General features: G+C 45.8%; 2 protein-coding genes across 4 annotated transcripts in view; both read right to left on the bottom strand.

Moving 5' to 3' along the window:
• The window catches only part of LOC137562203 (zinc metalloproteinase-disintegrin-like 4a), a 112,704-nt gene extending 106,264 nt beyond the window's left edge, over window positions 1-6,440 (bottom strand). The window contains exon 1 of the mRNA XM_068273535.1: window positions 6,374-6,440. Within this exon, the coding sequence (XP_068129636.1) occupies window positions 6,374-6,440 (67 nt within the window). The remainder of the gene's footprint in view (window positions 1-6,373) is intronic.
• LOC137561086 (zinc metalloproteinase-disintegrin-like VAP1) overlaps window positions 1,677-18,384 on the bottom strand; it is a 128,121-nt gene continuing 111,413 nt past the window's right edge. For all 3 annotated transcript variants that reach the window (XM_068272328.1, XM_068272330.1, XM_068272329.1), the window contains 2 exons: window positions 7,077-7,181; window positions 1,677-1,960 (listed from right to left, as the gene is read on the bottom strand). In XM_068272328.1, the coding sequence (XP_068128429.1) occupies window positions 7,117-7,181 (65 nt within the window). In that variant the 3' untranslated portion in view covers window positions 1,677-1,960; window positions 7,077-7,116. The remainder of the gene's footprint in view (window positions 1,961-7,076; window positions 7,182-18,384) is intronic.

The raw sequence follows: 18,384 nt of genomic DNA, 5'->3' as shown, positions 1-18,384 counted from the left end.
TTAAAACATACCAAAGCCCTTTTAGTAGCGGGATAGTCACAGTGGTGGAGTAAGGCCTGGTTCACACTGGCAGTTTAGTGGCAAATGGATCCGTGAAAACGGATCTGATTACTGGTCAATCGGATCCATTTTCACTCCACTGCCGTTCAGCTGCTTCTGTTCCGTTTTCCCTCATCCCCCCCAGACCCCATCCCCAAAGTGGATTTTTCTCCTTAGAACGTTTCTTCACTGTTGTGAAGAAACGTTCTGTTTTCTCATTGCCCCCCCACGCAGCGCTTCAGCTTCTATTTCTGTTCCGCTGGGCTCAGCAGTCCGGAAAAATTGCTGCAAGAGGAAACTTGTGGTCCGTTCAGCGGATAGTGCAAAACGGATCAGTTTGAACGGATGAATGTGAAAGGATCCATAGGTTAACATTGGATCCGTTCACATCCGTTCTCTTCCGATCCAGGAACGACTAAGCACAATGAGGGTAAAGAAGCACCCAGGGGTTTATAAAACTGAGTTAAAAACAACAGTAAAAACGATAAATGAGGTGGCTTGCCTCAATAAGGACATTCTCATAGGAAAAAAAAGGGAATTTTATTTTTGCACAGGCAACGCGTTTCATGGGTCCAAGCCCGCTTCCTCAGGCCAATAAGAGTTCCAGAGTATGTCGAGCCAGTATTTTTTCCTATGAGAATGTCCTTATTGAGGTAAGCCACCTCATTTATCGTTTTTACTGTTGTTTTTAACTCAGTTTTATAAACTCCTGGGTGCTTCTCATTGTGCTTAGTCACCCCCTCCCCCCCACACACACACACACCTGCTGTGGGTGGGGTTCAAATACGGACCAGTTTTGAAGCCGTTATTGTTTTTTAAAGAAGAAGTGACCACGACCAGTCCTAGTCTGGGACACCTCGGGTGGAGACGGGTTCATTATCTCCACCTGCTTCCTGTGGTCGGTTGCCCCCAGCAACCCACCTTTGTGAGTAGCCCTTTTATCATTATATTGTTTTAAGTGTTACCAACATACTACACCATTTTGGCTCCCGATTTTTGTTTTGTCTCTTCTTTGCAGGGTGTCCCGACACCCCATGCACTGAATCCAGGAACGGACTATTTTCTAACGCTAATGTGAACTGGGACTGATAGTTTATTTTATAAATAGAACTGTGAAAATGTATATCTACAAAATATATACAAAGACCATTTACATATGTATTAAAAAAGATACTCAAAACTACTGTAAAAACACAACAGGTTTTATTTGTAAATATTGAAAACTACACCATAAAGAAACATCTAAAACATCTGCCTGAAGATCTTAACATTGTCCCATTGCAGTCAATATCCAAATTAAGAACCTGAGATGGGCAGAAAAGACAAAAATATACATACCTGGCACTTCCTCCAGCCCCCTCCAGGCTAATTGCTTCCTTGCCATCCTCCTCCACTCCACCTCCTGGATTTTCGGCAATTTGCCCCAGAAAGTCCTCTAGTCTGGGGCGTACTGTGTATGCGCTGCCCGGCCACATGCGCCCCCCCATCACTGCACACCACTGCACAGTATTAATGGCTCAGACTGGAGGAGTATCTGGGGCAAATTTCCGAAGATTTTGGCGGCGCAGGAGGATGGCGAGAGAGTGCTTAGTCTGGAGGGGGCTGGAGGAAGCCCCAGCTATGTACATTTTTTCTTTCCTGTCTATCTAAGGTACATTTAAAAAAAAAAGTATTAGTGATTTGTATCCAATGTTGGTGAGAAGCACAATATTCTTCCAAAACATAAATTGGCTTTATTGAGGAAAATGACGGGGAGGGGGGGGGGGGGGGGGGGGCTATCAAATCACTGGTGAACCGCAGGTGCATGTAGGTGCAATTAACTAATCCCTAACTCTGCCACCTGGGTGGGGCTAATAAGCATATTAGGCCAATATTCTGATCATCACTGCTCAGTCTTTCTGTGGCTCACAAGGTTTCAGGGCTGTAATGAAATAAATAAAAGAGTAATAGTTTAAAGAAACTTTTTTGCATCATTTTATTTATATAACCAAAAGTATGGTGTTGACATCATATTCCTGCAATGTACAAAGCCCTCTCCAGCACATCTCTTGTCAAACTACTATCTTATAAAGTGAATGTATATATTTTCATTAAACTAAAACACCTTGTCACATGAAATGGATAGGACCACGTAAATGGACCCCTGAAGTGACATTTAATATGATACCATAAACGTGTATGTACAGTCCCAGTCCTACATAGAACTATGTGCTACTTTTATTGTCTTACTGTAAGGGCCCTTTTACACTTAATGCAATTAAATGCATTGGGATGTGTTGCGATCTAATGCGTCTTAACTTTCCTTAGCAGTGCACTGTTAAAACTGACAGCAACTGATATTGTAAAATGACCTTAAAGAGAACCTGAGGCGGGTATTTTATATCTTAGAGACACAGAGGCATTTTCTGTGCATAACTACATGCCTCTGTGTCTCTGCATTGCCACCTCTAGTCCCCCCAGGGTCTGCTGCCCCCGCCCCCCCCGGAAAAAGCGCAAGGCTAGCGACAAACTGCTTGTCGCTAGCCTTGTATTTTATTTACCTGCAGCCTGTCATTCTATATCGGCTCCCCCGCCTCTGCCCCCGCTGCTGCCTGCCTCCGTGTGCTTCCTCCAATCGGAATCTATTAGCCACGACCTGGGAGGTTCTTCCTGTGTCGCGGCTTAGTCGATAGTCTATCGCTTTTTTCAGGGGGCACAGCAAACCCTGGGAGGGACTAGAGGCGGGAGTGCAGAGACAGAGAGGCATGTAATTATGCCCAGAAAATGCCTCTGTGTTCTCTTAAGATATAAAATACCTGCCTCGGGTTCTCTTTTAGGGTCCAGGTTCCTTATTTGATTCACTTTTTCTCCTACGTTATCTTCTAGGAGATCATTTTTCATCTTCTATTTAAAGAGAATCTGTATTGTTAAAATCGCACAAAAGTAAACATACCAGTGCGTTAGGGGACATCTCCTATTACCCTCTGTCACAATTTCGCCGCTCCTCGCCGCATTAAAAGTGGTTAAAAACAGTTTTTAAAAGTTTGTTTATAAACAAACAAAATGGCCACCAAAACAGGAAGTAGGTTGATGTACAGTATGTCCACACATAGAAAATACATCCATACACAAGCCGGCTGTATACACGGGCTGTATACACCTGCGGCTATCTTCCACTGAAGTGTCAGGCTTTTTCTTCCTGCAGAGTGCAGACAGCTCTTCCTGTATGTAATTCCTCAGTATGTGAAAGCCCAGCCAGCTCAGAGGAGGATTTATCCAGCTTGTAAAAGATAATAGAGCAGAGAGAACCTGCCATAATCTAAATAACACACAGGCATTGTGCAGAGGGGCCTGGAGGGGGGAGATGCATCACAGAACCACAACACTGAAGAACTTGGCAGCCTTCCAGACACAGGGTGACAAGTCTGACAAGAGAGAGATAAGTTGATTTATTACAGAGATGGTGATAGTAGAACGTGCTGCAGTAAGCCAGAACACATTAGAATAGCTTTTGGAACTTGTAGGATGATAAAAACAGGATGCAATTTTTGTTACGGAGTCTCTTTAAAATAACTTTTCAGCAAAAACTACCAAAAAGTAGGTGAAAAAGTACTGTAATTTTCTTGCTTGTTGGTGTCTTAAAAGGCATTTTATTGATAAAGTGTGAAAATATCACCAAGGAGAAAAAGTAACTTGAATCAGGGCGCAGGACACTAATAGAACTGAGTCAGAACAGGATCACACACACTGATAACTACTTTTATGTCAAAAACTCCTGTGTGGCTGACAAAAACACTTCTGAGAGCAGGGAATGGGTTAAGACCTACCATAGTTCAAGATTTGTCTGTATGGGAACTGATTATTATTATGTATTTATTTAGCGCCTACATATTCCGTGGCACTGTACAAAGAATAAACATTAACATCCTGCTGTCATTCACCTGAGACTTAGAGAGCAAAATTTAAAATGACGTTAGCTCAAACTCTCATAAAGTCAGTAAATGCACATAACACCTCCAAAAGCAGACATTTTCATCTCCTCATAGCCACAGATACGTGAGCATGCTCCTTAGCCACAACAAGACCATCTCATTTAGGCCCCGCCGTGTACAATTGTAAAAGCAAAAAGCGATTGCAATTGCCTAGCGATTTGGCATTACTATTTTGGAGAGTGCGTTTTGCGATTCTCTTTCTAGTGAATGACAATCGCAACGCAATCGCCGGTAAAATGCTGCATGCATCGCGTTTGCGATCCGCGATAATCACAAACCCGTCACAATCACTGTTGCGAGAGTAATCACATTGGATTTCGTGTGCAGTACTTGTGCATCAGCACTTTGCTGATCGTCGATGATCAGCAAAATGGAATCGTGGGTAAAAAAAAGTCAGACTGTGAATGGGCCCTAAGGGGTTCCTGCATTGCTACAGACCCGTTAGGATCACCCAAATTTGCTTTATACTGGTACAATTTTTGGCACAAAGATGTGTCCATTATAGCTGCAAGGAGCTTACCTGTCAGACTCAGAAGCAATGCTCATAACCAATGAGCAGTCACCTGGTATGAGCATTAGGCAAAGCAAGGGATTGTGGGGGCTCTAGTGCAGACGTGTGTGGAATACGCAGCACGTCAATGCTGTGCAGCTTGCAGAGGCCCCTGGAGTTCTTGTGGGCCCGGCAGCTGCCAAGGACCCTAGAGCAACTGCCTCCTTTGCCTTAATGGCAGGTTTTGATGGGAACCTGAAGCAAGAGGAATATGGATCTTCATCCTATACAATAAAATGCAAATGTCCTTGCGTCATCAACTGAATGGTTGTGTGTCGCCGGCTTTTTTGTACTGAGCATGTGCGCAGCCAGGGCAGTTGGGACACAGGGACAGATCTGACAGTTTGCTGTGTGTGGTTCACAGAGGTTCTCATTGCATTGTGGGAAATAACAACTTTTTCCAACTGACAAGCAAGCAGTTCCCTGTGTGCATATACTTCAGACAGTGGTGGGGAACGAGCAAGCGGGACGAGTATGTGCGCACATTGCAGGGGATAGCGGCTGTGACCTAGTGCCTGTTTTTTTAACGGGCGGGCCTTTTTACTAGTTTCCTTATAAGCAATGCCAGTTGCCTGGCTGTCATGCTGAGCTTTTGGCTTTAGTTATTTGAGTCACACACCTGAGACAAGCATGCGGCCAGTGGAGTCAGTCCAGAGTCTAGGCATTGGATCTGCATGCTCATTCTGGGACAGTGACTAAGTATTAGAGCAGCAGAGCATCAGCACAGGAGTCAGGAAACTAGCATTGTTTACTAGAGAATGAAGATGGTAGCCTCCGTATTCGTCTCACTTCAAGATGAGGGATATATGAGGGAGCAGGCTGGTGTTGTACTTGTTCTCTGGTTGAACTCGATGGACGTATGTCTTTTTTTCAACCCAAATAACTATGTAACTATGAATTTAAGGACCAGATTTCTGGATAGGCCACAAAGGCCCGGGCCTTTGGCGGCTGCAGCTCAAGGGGGGAGGACTACGGGGGAAGACTACATATGAAAGAGGAGGGTGAAAACGGGGGCAATACATGAAAAAGGGAAACTGATGCTCAAGGGAGCTGTTCATGAAAGTGAGGGGCTGCTGTACATGGATGATAGCCATGGAAGAGGGGGGCTGCAGGTGGAATGGGAGGGGTGCTGCAGCAGAAGAAAGGGGAGCCACAACATACTTGGCCTAGGGCCACAAAAAGTATAAATCCAGCCTTGCTTTTTCACCTGTAGTTGCTACTTGCTATAAGCTATTAAACAATGAATTCTCAGCCCTGTTTAATGAATACAGGTTTCCTAAGAAGTCTATATGCTGTTAAATACCGCACACCCATGGGTGTAAAGCCGTATAGATGTCTGTATTTAAGCAAACTAAGCAGCACAAGAAAGCTGACTTGTGTGGGGCAAATGTAACCCTTAGTCAACATCTCTATATGCTGTGTGATATGAAAAGAAGTGCTACAAAGGAAGTCTGCATTTCCTCACTCTGTGGTTTTCTGTCACCCGTTTCTAAGGAAGAGATGTGTAAGAACTTGTCTTCCGTAGAGAATTAATTTAGCACAGGTGCAACCCATATCATGCTGTCTTGGATGCACATGATTGCAGCAGTACAATCTATTCATCACAAGGTCAAATAACTGGGGATGAAGGTCTTCTGACAAAAATCTGCTCTGGGTTTACTGGATTCCTTATATTGCCCAGTGTTCTCACAGATGAACTGTAATACATGTCAGTACATAAATTCAGGACCAGTTTAAGGGGCTCCGGGCCCTGGGGCAAACCACCTGACTGCTCCCCGGGGCCCCTGCACATGCAGCTGCATTAATCACTCACCTGTCCTGGCGGGCGGAGGCTGCACCACCCGTGCAGTCTTCAGCCATGCTGTCTGCCTCTTCGCCATCTGTCGGGTGTTATGTGTAAACACAAAAAGAAGAAGCAGACAGCGTGGCTGGAGGCAGCATGGACAGTGCAGCCTCCGCATGCCGGGACAGGTGAGTGACTAATGCAGCTACATGTGTAGGGGGCAGGGCCCCGGGGAGCAGTGGGTGGAGACTACTTGACAGGGTCTGGTGGCATTAATCCATGAGCAGGAGCGGAAATGTGATAATGTAGCATTGAAACTTACCATGAATACTATTTGCTGTTCCTTTCAAATCTGCATCACCCATTCTATCTTTTGATTTAATTTCCTTTGTCCTCTCTCTCTGCTCTCCCCTTCCTTTCCTCTTTTACTTTTTGGCCCTTATTCAATTAATCCCACAGTGTTCTCAACTCACTCTCCGTTTCTCCGCAATTGGCCTCTGATCCGCGCAGCCCGGCCAAGCGTGCCCTCCCGCCATGTTTACGGCGCCTTGAGCGTTCTGCGCTGACTGGCCCCGACTGTAGGATTTTTTCGGGGTTAGTTGCGGTCTAACAGAGAGCTGGAAGAGGATGCCGTGGAGCAATCAGGCCAGGGGGCTGGAGGAAGCCCCAGGTATGTATACTTTATGGCGGGGCCCCATCTCTGGTACACTTAAAGTATTATCTTTCCTTTTACCTTTCTCCAACGCAGAAGCAACATCCTCAGGTGTTTCTATTCATGTGAGCAGCCACAGCAGGAACACCCACCGCCACAAGCAGGACAGCCTCACAAGGGATTCACCTACAGAACATGTAGAGAAAAAGCTAATATGACTCTATGGGCTTGATTCACAAAAGGGTGCTAACTTAGTTAGCACGCCTAAAAGTCCCTTAGCATGCCTAATGCCCTTTAGGATGCGTAAAGTTTTGTGCTAAGTTAGCGCACGCAAAGTGTAGCGCTGTGCACGAAACGTCGCAACGGGTGTGACCAAAGCTTCGCACCGGGTGAGCCTAAAAAGGTTTGCATGGTGTGACGTTTTAGTCGTACACAATCCAAAGTTTCGCGCGCAACCCGCAGCGCTAAACTTTTGCGCGATCAATAAAAGCTTTGGGCGTGCTAATTGAGTTAGCACCCTTTTGTGAATCAAGCCCTAAGGCTTTGGTGAACACACTCATTACAGAGTCCTTCAATAAATACAAAGCGAAATACAAGCAAAAGCCTGTAAAAATGCTCATTGCAAAGATTCTTTTCATCACAGTTGTTAAACACATTGGGCTTGATTCACTAATCAATGCTAACTCAGTTAGCATGTGTTAAAGTAATACTATCGATACCAAGTGTTCTAAAATGACAGTGTGCAAATAATGTCTAAGTAGCTGTGTAAACATTTTCCTACTTTTCATGTTAAATGTCAGAGGCAAAAACTGTAATTTATTGAGGGTAGGATTTAGCTATATTGGGACAAATCAATTGCAGAAGGGGTGTCTGCTTCAATGCACAGCCAGAGTTGCATATCAGACTACAGAAAGCAAATATCAAACATATCAAACTCTGAAAGCAAAAACAGTATGACAAAGCTGTGACAATTAGATAAATTTACTCTGCTCTCTTCAGACAGGTCAGTCAGACACACAGGACACAGGAGCTGCAGCTGTTGGGAGCTCCCTCTCTCTGTCACACACAGAGTTACACATAGAGTTAACTGATCAAGTGTGAGGGGAATTTCCCCTCTCCTCATGGCTCAGTCTGTCGTCAGTAAACTTTGAATGTATATTGATAACAGTAAACAAAGAAGTTGCTACTCAAATGTATACACCAGTAATTAGCAGCACTTCCCAAAGAATTCCTGTGTCAATTGAAAAAAAATATGTGAATCGATAGTATTCCTTTAAGGCTTTGCACATGCAAACTAGGGTGCTAAGTAGTTTGCACTGGCAAAGCTGTTTAGCTTCGCGTGCAAAGTATGCTTATCACGCTACTTAGAACGTGAAGCGGATGATTTTGCACGCGAACTGTGCACGAAGAGACAGTTGTATAAAATATTTACAATATGAATTTGCAAGGTTTTTTTTTTTTTTTTTTTTACGTATTTGTATTCTAGATTCTTTTCATTGATATTATGTTTTAACTAGAAAAAAATAATACAAATACATTGACTGAAATGTTTTACATTGATATTGTTTTACTGCTGTGTAATGGATATTAAGCAATGAGGTTTGATTATTAGTCATTATTATTATTATTATTATTATTATTATTATTATTATTATTATTATTATTATTTATTAGATTTATATACTGCCAACATATTACACAGTGCTGTACAATAAATAAGGTTACAGACAATGATAACAGGGGTGACAGAACAATACAGGTAATAGACAATAGATACAACTAAATACAGGTAATAGCAAAAAAAGATACACAAAACAATGCAGACAGTAGTACAATGCCAGATCATAAACTGGAGTGGTAGTGGTAACAAGTTCCAAATTCTTAGTAAAGTGCACACAGTTATGTATGATACACAAGGGGAGAGGGTCATCAAGTCAGCAGGCTATGTACACAGTGGGGTGTGGCTACCGTGATGCAATTACATTGTAATTGAATGTTCACATCGGTGTGTTAGCTGTGCGCTGCAATGGAATCCGATGGAATAGCATGATGCATGCAATGCTATACTGCATAACACATGCAGAACAATCATAGTGAAGCATACTTTGCATACGTTGTAGTATGCTTCATTGTAATCACTGTATGCATTGCACCATACATATTTATTTTGATGTTACTATTCTCCTCTATTTTGATTAGGGGAGGCTCCAGCTTCATATTTTTTGTGGGCACAATCAGGGCCGGATTTGCACTTTACCGCCCAAGGCCACTGTCAGTAGCTGCCCCCCTTCAATATAGGTAACCAGATGGGAAGCAGTTAAAAAAGGGCGCATATGGCTAATGGACAAAAAGGGCGCCGCCAGCCATAGACTGCAATGCAAAATATCAGCTATTGGCCGCCCAACAGGAAATTTGGGCACCCGAGAAAAAGCGGTTACAGGGATCGTGTTAACAAAAGTTTTCATTTACAGAATAAGATTTATTACAAATATCGTTTACAAATTCATTTTGACCTTTTGTTTTACTTATTTTTTCGTTTTTAAACTTCGCTTTCAGGACTGTAAGAAGTACATTTTAGTATACAGAATCAGAATCAGTTTTATTTCGCCAAGCATGACTGGGTCAAGCCCGGAATTTGGCACAATGGAGCAGTACATAGAAAGAAAGACAGGAAATACGCTAGAATGACAGTAATATCTCATACTCCAGTATAAGCATATACTCAAGTAAAGCATACATGAATATATACAATCAACAATTTGATATACACAGCCGAAGCGATGTAGGTGATAGGGCGCTGATAGAGGGTGGTAGAATGCTAAGGGAGTTCAGGAGGCTAACGGCCATCGGGAAGAAAGAGTTCATGTGTCTGGTTTTCTTGGTGGGGATGGCCCGAAGTCTCCTACCTAGTGGGAGTGGGGTGAAAAAGCAGTGGCCCAGGTGAGAGAGGTCGCTTGCGATCCTCAGTGCCCTGGCTCGCAGTCTTGTGTTATACAGGTGGTGAAGTGGGGGCAGAGGTCTCCCAATGATCCTCTCACTTATTTTATCATTTTAAAATTCGTTTTCATACGTATAATGCTTAAATATCGTTTTCAACTTTATTCTATTAGAAATGCATCTCTTTTGGTATTAACTTTGTTTTATAGACTTATAATGTGTCAATTATAGTTTTTATATTTATTATCTTGCTAATATATTGCTCTTAATATTACCGTTACTTTAAGATTTTTAAGATTTTCAATGCGTACTTGACTGTAAGGTTATTTATTCTAATATATATATATATATATATATATATATATATATATATATATATACACACCTTTTTCTATTTATACTATTATTAATGTGTGTGATTTTAAGGGTATTTATTATATAACAAATATATAAATTATTCTATTCATGTTATTTATAGGGAAGTGTTTTAAGGATTAAATATATTGTTTATATGTGTGAAAGGGTGTTTGTGCAGTGGGGATGGTTAGGGTTAGGCACCACCAGGGGGATGGTTAGGTTTAGGCACCACCAGGTGGGTGGTTAGGGTTAGGCACCACCAGGGGGGTGATTAGGGTTAGGCACCACCAGGGGGGTGGTTAGGGTTAGACACCACCAGGGGGGGTTTAGGGCTAGGCACCACCAGGGGGGTGGTAGGTTTAGGCACCACCAGGTGGGTGGTTAGGGTTAGGCACCAGTAGGGGAGATTTAGGGTTAGACACCACCAGGGGAGATTTAGGGTTAGACACCACCAGGGGAGATTTAGGGTTAGGCAATAGGCACCACCAGGGGGTTGGTTAGGGTTAGACACCACCAGGGGGGTGGTTAGGGTTAGGCACCACCAGGGGGGTGATTAGGGTTAGGCACCACCAGGATGGTGGTTAGGGTTAGACACCACCAGGGGGGGGGTTTAGGGCTAGGCACCACCAGGGGGGTGGTTAGGTTTAGACACCACCAGGGGGGTTTTAGGGTTAGGCACCACCGTGGGGTTGGTTAGGGTTTGGCACCACCAGGGGGGTCTAGGGGTTAGGGATAGGTTCAAGGAGGGTTCTGTGTGAGAGTAGGGTTAGGTATAGTTACAGTACAATATTTGTAATGTATACAATTTATTAAATAGTGTATATTTAAACAAGGGGGGGTCTAGGGGTTAGGGATAGGGATGGGAGAGATCTGTGTGAGCCCACAGTTAAGTATAATTGTAGTAAAATACTATCTAATCTATCATTGTATTACTATGCTTAATACAAGTGTAAATTGTTTTTTTGCTATAGATGCTATTTGACATTTCATTTCCGATTTTGTTTTTTGTTATAGACGGCATTTTGCTGTTTCTTTTCCGTTTATTCAACCTATTTAGCACTAGATTTTCATTTATAAGTTATAAACGGCTATATCGCAACCAGATGCCCCCCCCCCAATTTAGGTATCCAGAAGACCCTTCCCCCTCCCTCCAGTATAAGTAGCCTATTGACCCTTCCCTCTATTATAGACAGCCAGATGACCCTTCCCCCCACAACTCCAGTATAGGCAGCAAGATAATCCTCCCCCCCTACTCCCCCCCTCCCTCTAGTATAAGAAGTCAGATGACCCTCCCACTTTCCATAAAGTTATCCTGATGACCACTCCTCCCTCCAGTACAGGTAGCCAGGTGACCCTTCCCTAGTATAGCCTGCTGCCCACCCACCCCTTGATCCTGTGGTGCCCTAGGCCATGGCCTATGTGGCCTTGGCTTAAATCCAGCCTGGGCACAATTGCTTGTTGGTAGGGCCCACTGTGACAGATGACAAGAAAAGCATTAAGTAGATCCCCCCATATAGACATAAGTGCCCTCACCAAGTATTAGGTAGCCCTCCAGTATAGGTACCAGTGTTGATAGCAGATACAACCCTAGTTTTAAAGGGCAACTGTGGTAAGAAGAAGAATATGGAGGCTTCCATACTTATTTCCTTTTAAACAATATCAGTTGCCTGGCAGCCCTGCTGGTCTATTCGGCTGCAGTAGTGTCTGAATAACACCAGAAACAAGCATGCTGCTAATCTTGTCAGATCTGACAATAATGTCTGAAACACCTGATCTGCTGCATGCTTGTTCAGGGGCTGTGGCTAAACGTATTAGTGGCAGAGGATCAGCAGGATAGCCAGGCAAATGGTATTGCTTAAAAGGAAATAAATATGGCAGCCTCCATATACCTCTCACTTCAGTTGTCCTTTAATTGAGTTGTTGGCAATGCTCCCTGCGGTTTAGTTTTGAGATTTGTTCTCATTTTATGCAGTTTTCACCATTGTTGCTGCTAGCACATTGCACTTTATAAGGAAGTGTCACTATAATATAACTGCATATATTATTTGTTTGGTGCAATATTTTTCCTCTGTAGTTTTCTGCTATACATTATGATCCTTTCTGCACACTCTCTTTGGTTATGGATGGTTGATGTCTAGTTAGTTGGCTGATGGTACTTGCCCATTTACCCTGATATTTTTAGCCAACCATAGCTACTGCCATCTTGAGGATGGCCCGCGACTAGGTCCCAGTGTACAACTTCGCCCCACTTTGTATTTGAATTTGACATCCCTGCCCTAGGGGGATACAGAAACGTGAATGTAACCAACGCTAGAAGCTAAATGCAGTGTCTCAAAAATTAGATTTACCGCTGCACTTGTGCATTCCACTGTGATCAATGGTAAACACATTGAGATAAATGCTGCCATACATATCAAAGCAGGACACAGTGAATTAGCATTAAATGCAATGCAAGGGCGCTGGCAGTTGCCCATGTGAACCGGCCCTCAATCAAGATGTAGTAAGATTTTATAATGCTCTAACATTGACTAAATCATTTATAAATTAATATTGTAAAAATATAGGTAATTGTATTCATTAAGTGATATGCATTAAAATGTATCTTTAATTGAAGAAATCTGGCGTGTTGTCTTCTCTTTTACCGTAATACAAGAGTGACTCCAGTTTTACTATTGTCCTCATGTGACAAAATTCAGTTCAATTCTGGGAACCAACCACATCTTTTTAGAAATACATGTTACAGTATTTTAAAGCATACTTGAAGTGACATGTGATATGATGAGATAAACAAAGGTACATGCATGGACAAACAAGATGGCGCCTATCGGCTGCCCCGGCACAGAGCTCCTGCTATTTTTTCCTTTTATATAGATTAGTTTTCGTTTTTTTTCAGTGTTTTTAGTTGTAGTTTAGTGTTTTTAGTTGTAGTTTTTAGTTGTTAGTTGTTAGGGTCAGCTCCGGCATCCCACCCTCCGGTCCAGCAGCAAGCCGAGGATACACAGACTACAGAGCCGACCACACACGTGGAAGACCCGAGGTGAACACGCAGGCCTAACCAACCAATTACCTGCACCGCTCCCCGGCCTACGGCACCACCTCCATCACTGGTCCTGGTCCTGCGGATGAGCCTCGGAACCGGCGTCCTCCGCCTCTCCAAGGCCTCCCTGCCCAAGCTCCACCACCTAGCAGCGGCACGGATCCCCCTTCTGCCCTCCGGTCTGACCACGGAAGCCGCGGGCTCACGTGCCCCATCAAGAGAGGATCCTCTTCTGCTGCCACCGCCGCTCGGAAGTCCACTGCAGCACCGTCTGACACTAAGCTCCACGGGACCCCCATCTGCCCTCCGGTCTGACCACGGACAGCCGCGGGCCCACGCGCTCCAACAAGAGATCCTCCATCCGGGTGCCACTGCTGCCACCGCCGCTCGGAAGAACACCGCTGCACCGTCCCTGCAGCTTGCAGCTGCTGCGGTCTGGCCCAGGCGTCTACCAGGCACTCCGCACGACAAATCGAGCCATTGATGGCCGCTTCCCAGTTCCCACGTGCTCCCGCACAACGCTGAGCCTAGGAAGCCAGATTAAAGGCGCCCTCCACCACGCACACTGCTGACAAGCATCCTCTCCAGACTGCACCAAGGACACACCGCTGCCTGGGGCGACAGATCAGCGGGTAAGATCCACTGGCCACACGTGCTCTGCTCTTCCCATCCTGTCTGTCCTGCACACTGCAAAAAATCCCTCTGACCTGCACACTGCCAGCTTGCTTGGAACTCTTCCTGCACTCTCTGCTGCGCTGCTGTTCTCCCTGGAATGTTTAATTGCTGGCTTTCTTGGAGCGCTCTCTGCACTCCCTGCTGCATTGCCGACCTCCCCGAAATGCTTACTGCTAACTGATCTCCCTGCCGGCTTTCTGGGCCTGCTGCCACACTGAGTGTACCCTTTGTACCATGCGGAACCTTTGTACCATGTACCATGCACCTTTGTACCCTTTGTACCAGGCACATAGCGCGGCTGCCTCCCCTATGCCTCCCCACATCCAGCGCACCACCTACACCAGGTCACAGCTGCTGCAATGGGAGACTTATGCCACCCACCCTGAGGGCACGCTGCTGTTCAACACCGTCTGGAACTATGCCCAGCAAATCTCCGGCACAGCTCAAGAACCCCTCGCAGGACGGCGTAAGAGAGGAAATCGGGCTGGGGCTCAAGTGAGACTCAGGAGGAAAGGACTGAGGTCGGCTGTCCCCTCAGTCCTCCTGGCAAATGTCCGCTCCCTCCCAAACAAGCTAGACGAACTTTGTCTCCTCAGCAACAAAAGGGAGCTCTGCAGCAATACCCCAATCCTCTGCTTCACAGAGACGTGGCTGCATGAGGACATTCCGGACAATGCCCATTCACCTTCCTGGATTCCGACTCATTCGAGCAGACCGGGACACCACCCTCTCGGGCAAAAAGAAGGGTGGGGGCATCTGCCTTTACATCAGCCACTCGTGGTGCCCAAACACATCTGTACTAGCCAGAAAGTGCTCCCCTGAGCTCGAACTCCTAATCGTCAACTGCAGGCCAATATACTCTCCAAGGGAATTCTCTTCCTACGTCCTCGTGGGAGTGTACATTCCACCTGACGCTGTAGTCAAACATGCCCTGCGTGACCTGAGTGACACCATCACACAGTGGGAGTCATCCCTTCCTGACTCGTTGTTTATTGTAATGGGAGACTTCAATAGGGCCAACCTTCACCAGGAGCTGCCACGGTTTCACCAACATGTTACCTGCCCTACGAGGAACCTGAACACTCTTGACCATTGCTACACTGTGCTGAAAGACGCTTATAAAGCGGTCCCTCGAGCAGCTGTTGGCTCCTCCGACCACTCCCTCGTTCACCTGATCCCCACCTACAGGAGGCGCCTGGAGTCAGCAAAACCAGTGCTAAAGACTACCAAAGTGTGGTCGGGGGAGGCCAAACTCCAACTCCAAGCCTGCTTCGACTGTACAGACTGGAAAGCCCTGGAAGCACCGGACCTGGATGAGTGGGCGGACAATGTCTCCTCATACATCAGATTCTGTGAAGACTCCTGCATTCCATCCAAGACCTTCAAGGTCTTTCCAAATAACAAACCCTGGTTCTCCAACAAACTACGGCAACTGAGGAGAAGCAAGGAAGCCGCACACATATCCGGCAACCAGGAGGACTTCAAGATGGCAAGAAACAACCTGAAGCGTGAGCTGAGGGCCGCCAAGAGGGAGTATGCGGAGAAGATGCGACACAACCTTCGCTCAAACGACCTACGCACTGTCTGGAAGGGTCTAAAAGCTGCCACAAACTACAAACCTCCCCCACAACATGTGACGCCTAGCACTGAGCTAGCCGAGAACCTTAGCAATTTCTATTGCAGGTTCGAGAACCAGGAGGTACTGGGGGGGCTAGCAACACCTTCAGACGCTCAGTCCTTATCTGCGGATGACAATGACCGAGGGCTGTGCATACCACCTCCAGCTGTGAGCGAGGCAGTTGTCTTACGCCACCTAACAACGCTGAACGCCAGGAAAGCCTCCGGCCCGGATGGCGTGTCACCAGCCTGCCTAAAAACCTGTTCACGGCAGCTCGCTCCCATTCTCTCCTCCATCTACACCAGGTCCCTCCAGGAAAGCAAAGTCCCTGTGTGCTTCAAAAAGTCCACCATCATCCCTGTCCCCAAGAAGCAGGGAATCCCCGACCTGAACAACTACAGGCCCGTTGCACTAACATCGGTCATCATGAAAACCTTTGAGAGGGTGGTCCTGTCCCACCTTAAGATTTCTACCTCGGCACTACTGGACCCGCTACAGTTTGCGTATAGAGCGAACAGATCCACTGATGATGCCATCAACATCTGCCTGGAGCTTACAAACATCCACCTGGACAAACCAAACTCATATGTCAGAATCCTCCTGCTGGACTTCAGCTCAGCATTTAACACCATCTGCCCCCGCATACTCCAAAACAATCTCATGGCACTGAATGTCCACCCCACCCTTCACCTATGGATTACACACTTCCTGACCAACAGGTCCCAAGCTGTCAAACTGGGGGATATCTCGTCCCATCCCAGGACAACAAACACAGGGGCCCCACAAGGCTGTGTCCTGTCACCGATCCTGTTCTCCCTCTATACGAACAATTGCAGATCCACTGTGGACTCGGTAAAAGTAATCAAATTCGCTGATGATACCACCATTGTTGGCCTTATAACAAACAATGACGAGCAGGACTATCGTCGTGAGGTCGACAGAATTTGTCAGTGGTGTAAGGAGAACAGGCTGGTCCTCAACACAGCCAAGACCGTGGAGCTGATAGTGGACGTCAGGAAGAAGGCGCCCACTCCACCACCAATCTACATTGATGGCACAGAGGTCGAAAGAGTGGCTAGCGTCCGCCTTCTGGGCACTACCATCTCTAGGGACCTGAGCTGGAAGGCAAACACCACCTTGACCCAGAGGAAAGCACAACAGAGGCTGTTTTTCCTCCGCCAACTGAAGAAGTTTGGCATGGCCCAGGAGCTGCTGATGAACTTCTACACAGCTACCATTGAGTCCGTCCTCTGCTCATCCATCCTAGTCTGGTACGCTGGCTCCTCCAACAGCGACAGATACAAGCTGCAGAGGGTCATTAGATCGGCGGAGAAAATCATCGGTAGACCTCTCCCCTCGCTCGACCTCCTCCACAACTCCAGATTACGCTCTAGAGCACTGAGAATTGCCAGCGATCCCTCACACCCGGGTCACCGCTTTTTCAGCCGGCTCCATTCAGGCCGCAGGTTTCGTGCCATTTACACCAGAACTTCGAGGCATAGAGACTCCTTTTTCCCCTCTGCCATCAATCTTCTGAACTCCCTTCATCTCTAATGCCACCCCCCCCCCCCCCCAAATGCTACAGTTGCTGACTGAAGGACTGTCTAGTTTAAATCTGTTTAAACTGCACCCTGCAGACTACCGCTATACCGCTGCACATCTAACTACTAATATGTACCACTGAGTATACTGTGTGTTTTTGTATGACTATGCCTTATAATGTATGATTGTATGACTACGTTTTGTTTTGTTTTTTTTCTCTTTGTTGATACTATGCAAATTTCTTATGTTGATACTACTCTCAATCTCTCTCTGAGCAATTGTATGTGCCAAACCCAATTCCGTGCACGACCCAGTCGTGCGTGGCGATTAAAAGATTTCTGATTCTGATTCTGATGTACTACTTGCTCTACTAGTCCTAATACTCTGAAGTCTTTTAAAGCACAGCAAGAGTTAAACAACTAGGGTTCTTATGTATGGGCTTGATTCACAAAAGGGTGCTAACTTAGTTTGCACACCTAAAAGTCCCTTAGCACGCCTAAAGCCCTTTAGGGCGCGCAAAGCTTTGCTTGCTAAGTTAGTGCGTTCAAAGTTTAAGCACTGCCTGTAGCATGCGAAACGTCCCACCGGGTGCGCCTAAAATGTTGCACCGGGTGCTCCCGAAATGTCGCAGCGCTACGGGCAGTGCTAAACTGTGCGCGCGATCAATACAAGCTTTAGGTGTTTTAACTGCTTAGCACACTAGTTAGCACGCCCAAAGCTTTTAGGCGTGCTAACTGAGTTAGCACCCTTTTGTGAATCGAGCCCCATGTAAATTAGCGTGTGGAAGAGCTTGTTGAATTCAGTCCTGTTCCTGAAAAGTAAATAGAAGCCAAAACAGCTGAGAAAAAGTGAGAGATGGCTTCTAAAGTTTAAAGCAAACCTGTAATTTTCCATGGAAAAAGTTACATACTAATCACAGTAGCGGAAAATCTCTGGATACTCCAGAGGCTTCCTATGTCCTCCTCAAGCTCAATGACGCATGGCGGGACCCTCTTCTAGGTCATGTCCCCTTAGCGTATGAGTGGGGTTGTACAGGGCATGCACGAGTACAGCCATGCCTGTGCATTAGCACAAAGCTTACTGTGCTGGCTGGCTTTGGAGCTCTTAGTAAACAAACATTGCGCAGAGATCACCTGACAGGACTAAAGATGTTCCTGTGAAGCAACGCTGAAAAATACAAAGTAGATACTCACTTATGGAGAGGGAAGGCTCTTAATCTCTCC

This window comes from Hyperolius riggenbachi, chromosome 3, assembly GCF_040937935.1.
Source record: "Hyperolius riggenbachi isolate aHypRig1 chromosome 3, aHypRig1.pri, whole genome shotgun sequence".
In the NCBI taxonomy this organism is placed as follows: Eukaryota; Metazoa; Chordata; class Amphibia; order Anura; family Hyperoliidae; genus Hyperolius; species Hyperolius riggenbachi.
The sequence above is the reverse complement of the archived record's forward strand: the minus strand, read 5'-3'. Positions and strand labels throughout refer to the sequence as shown.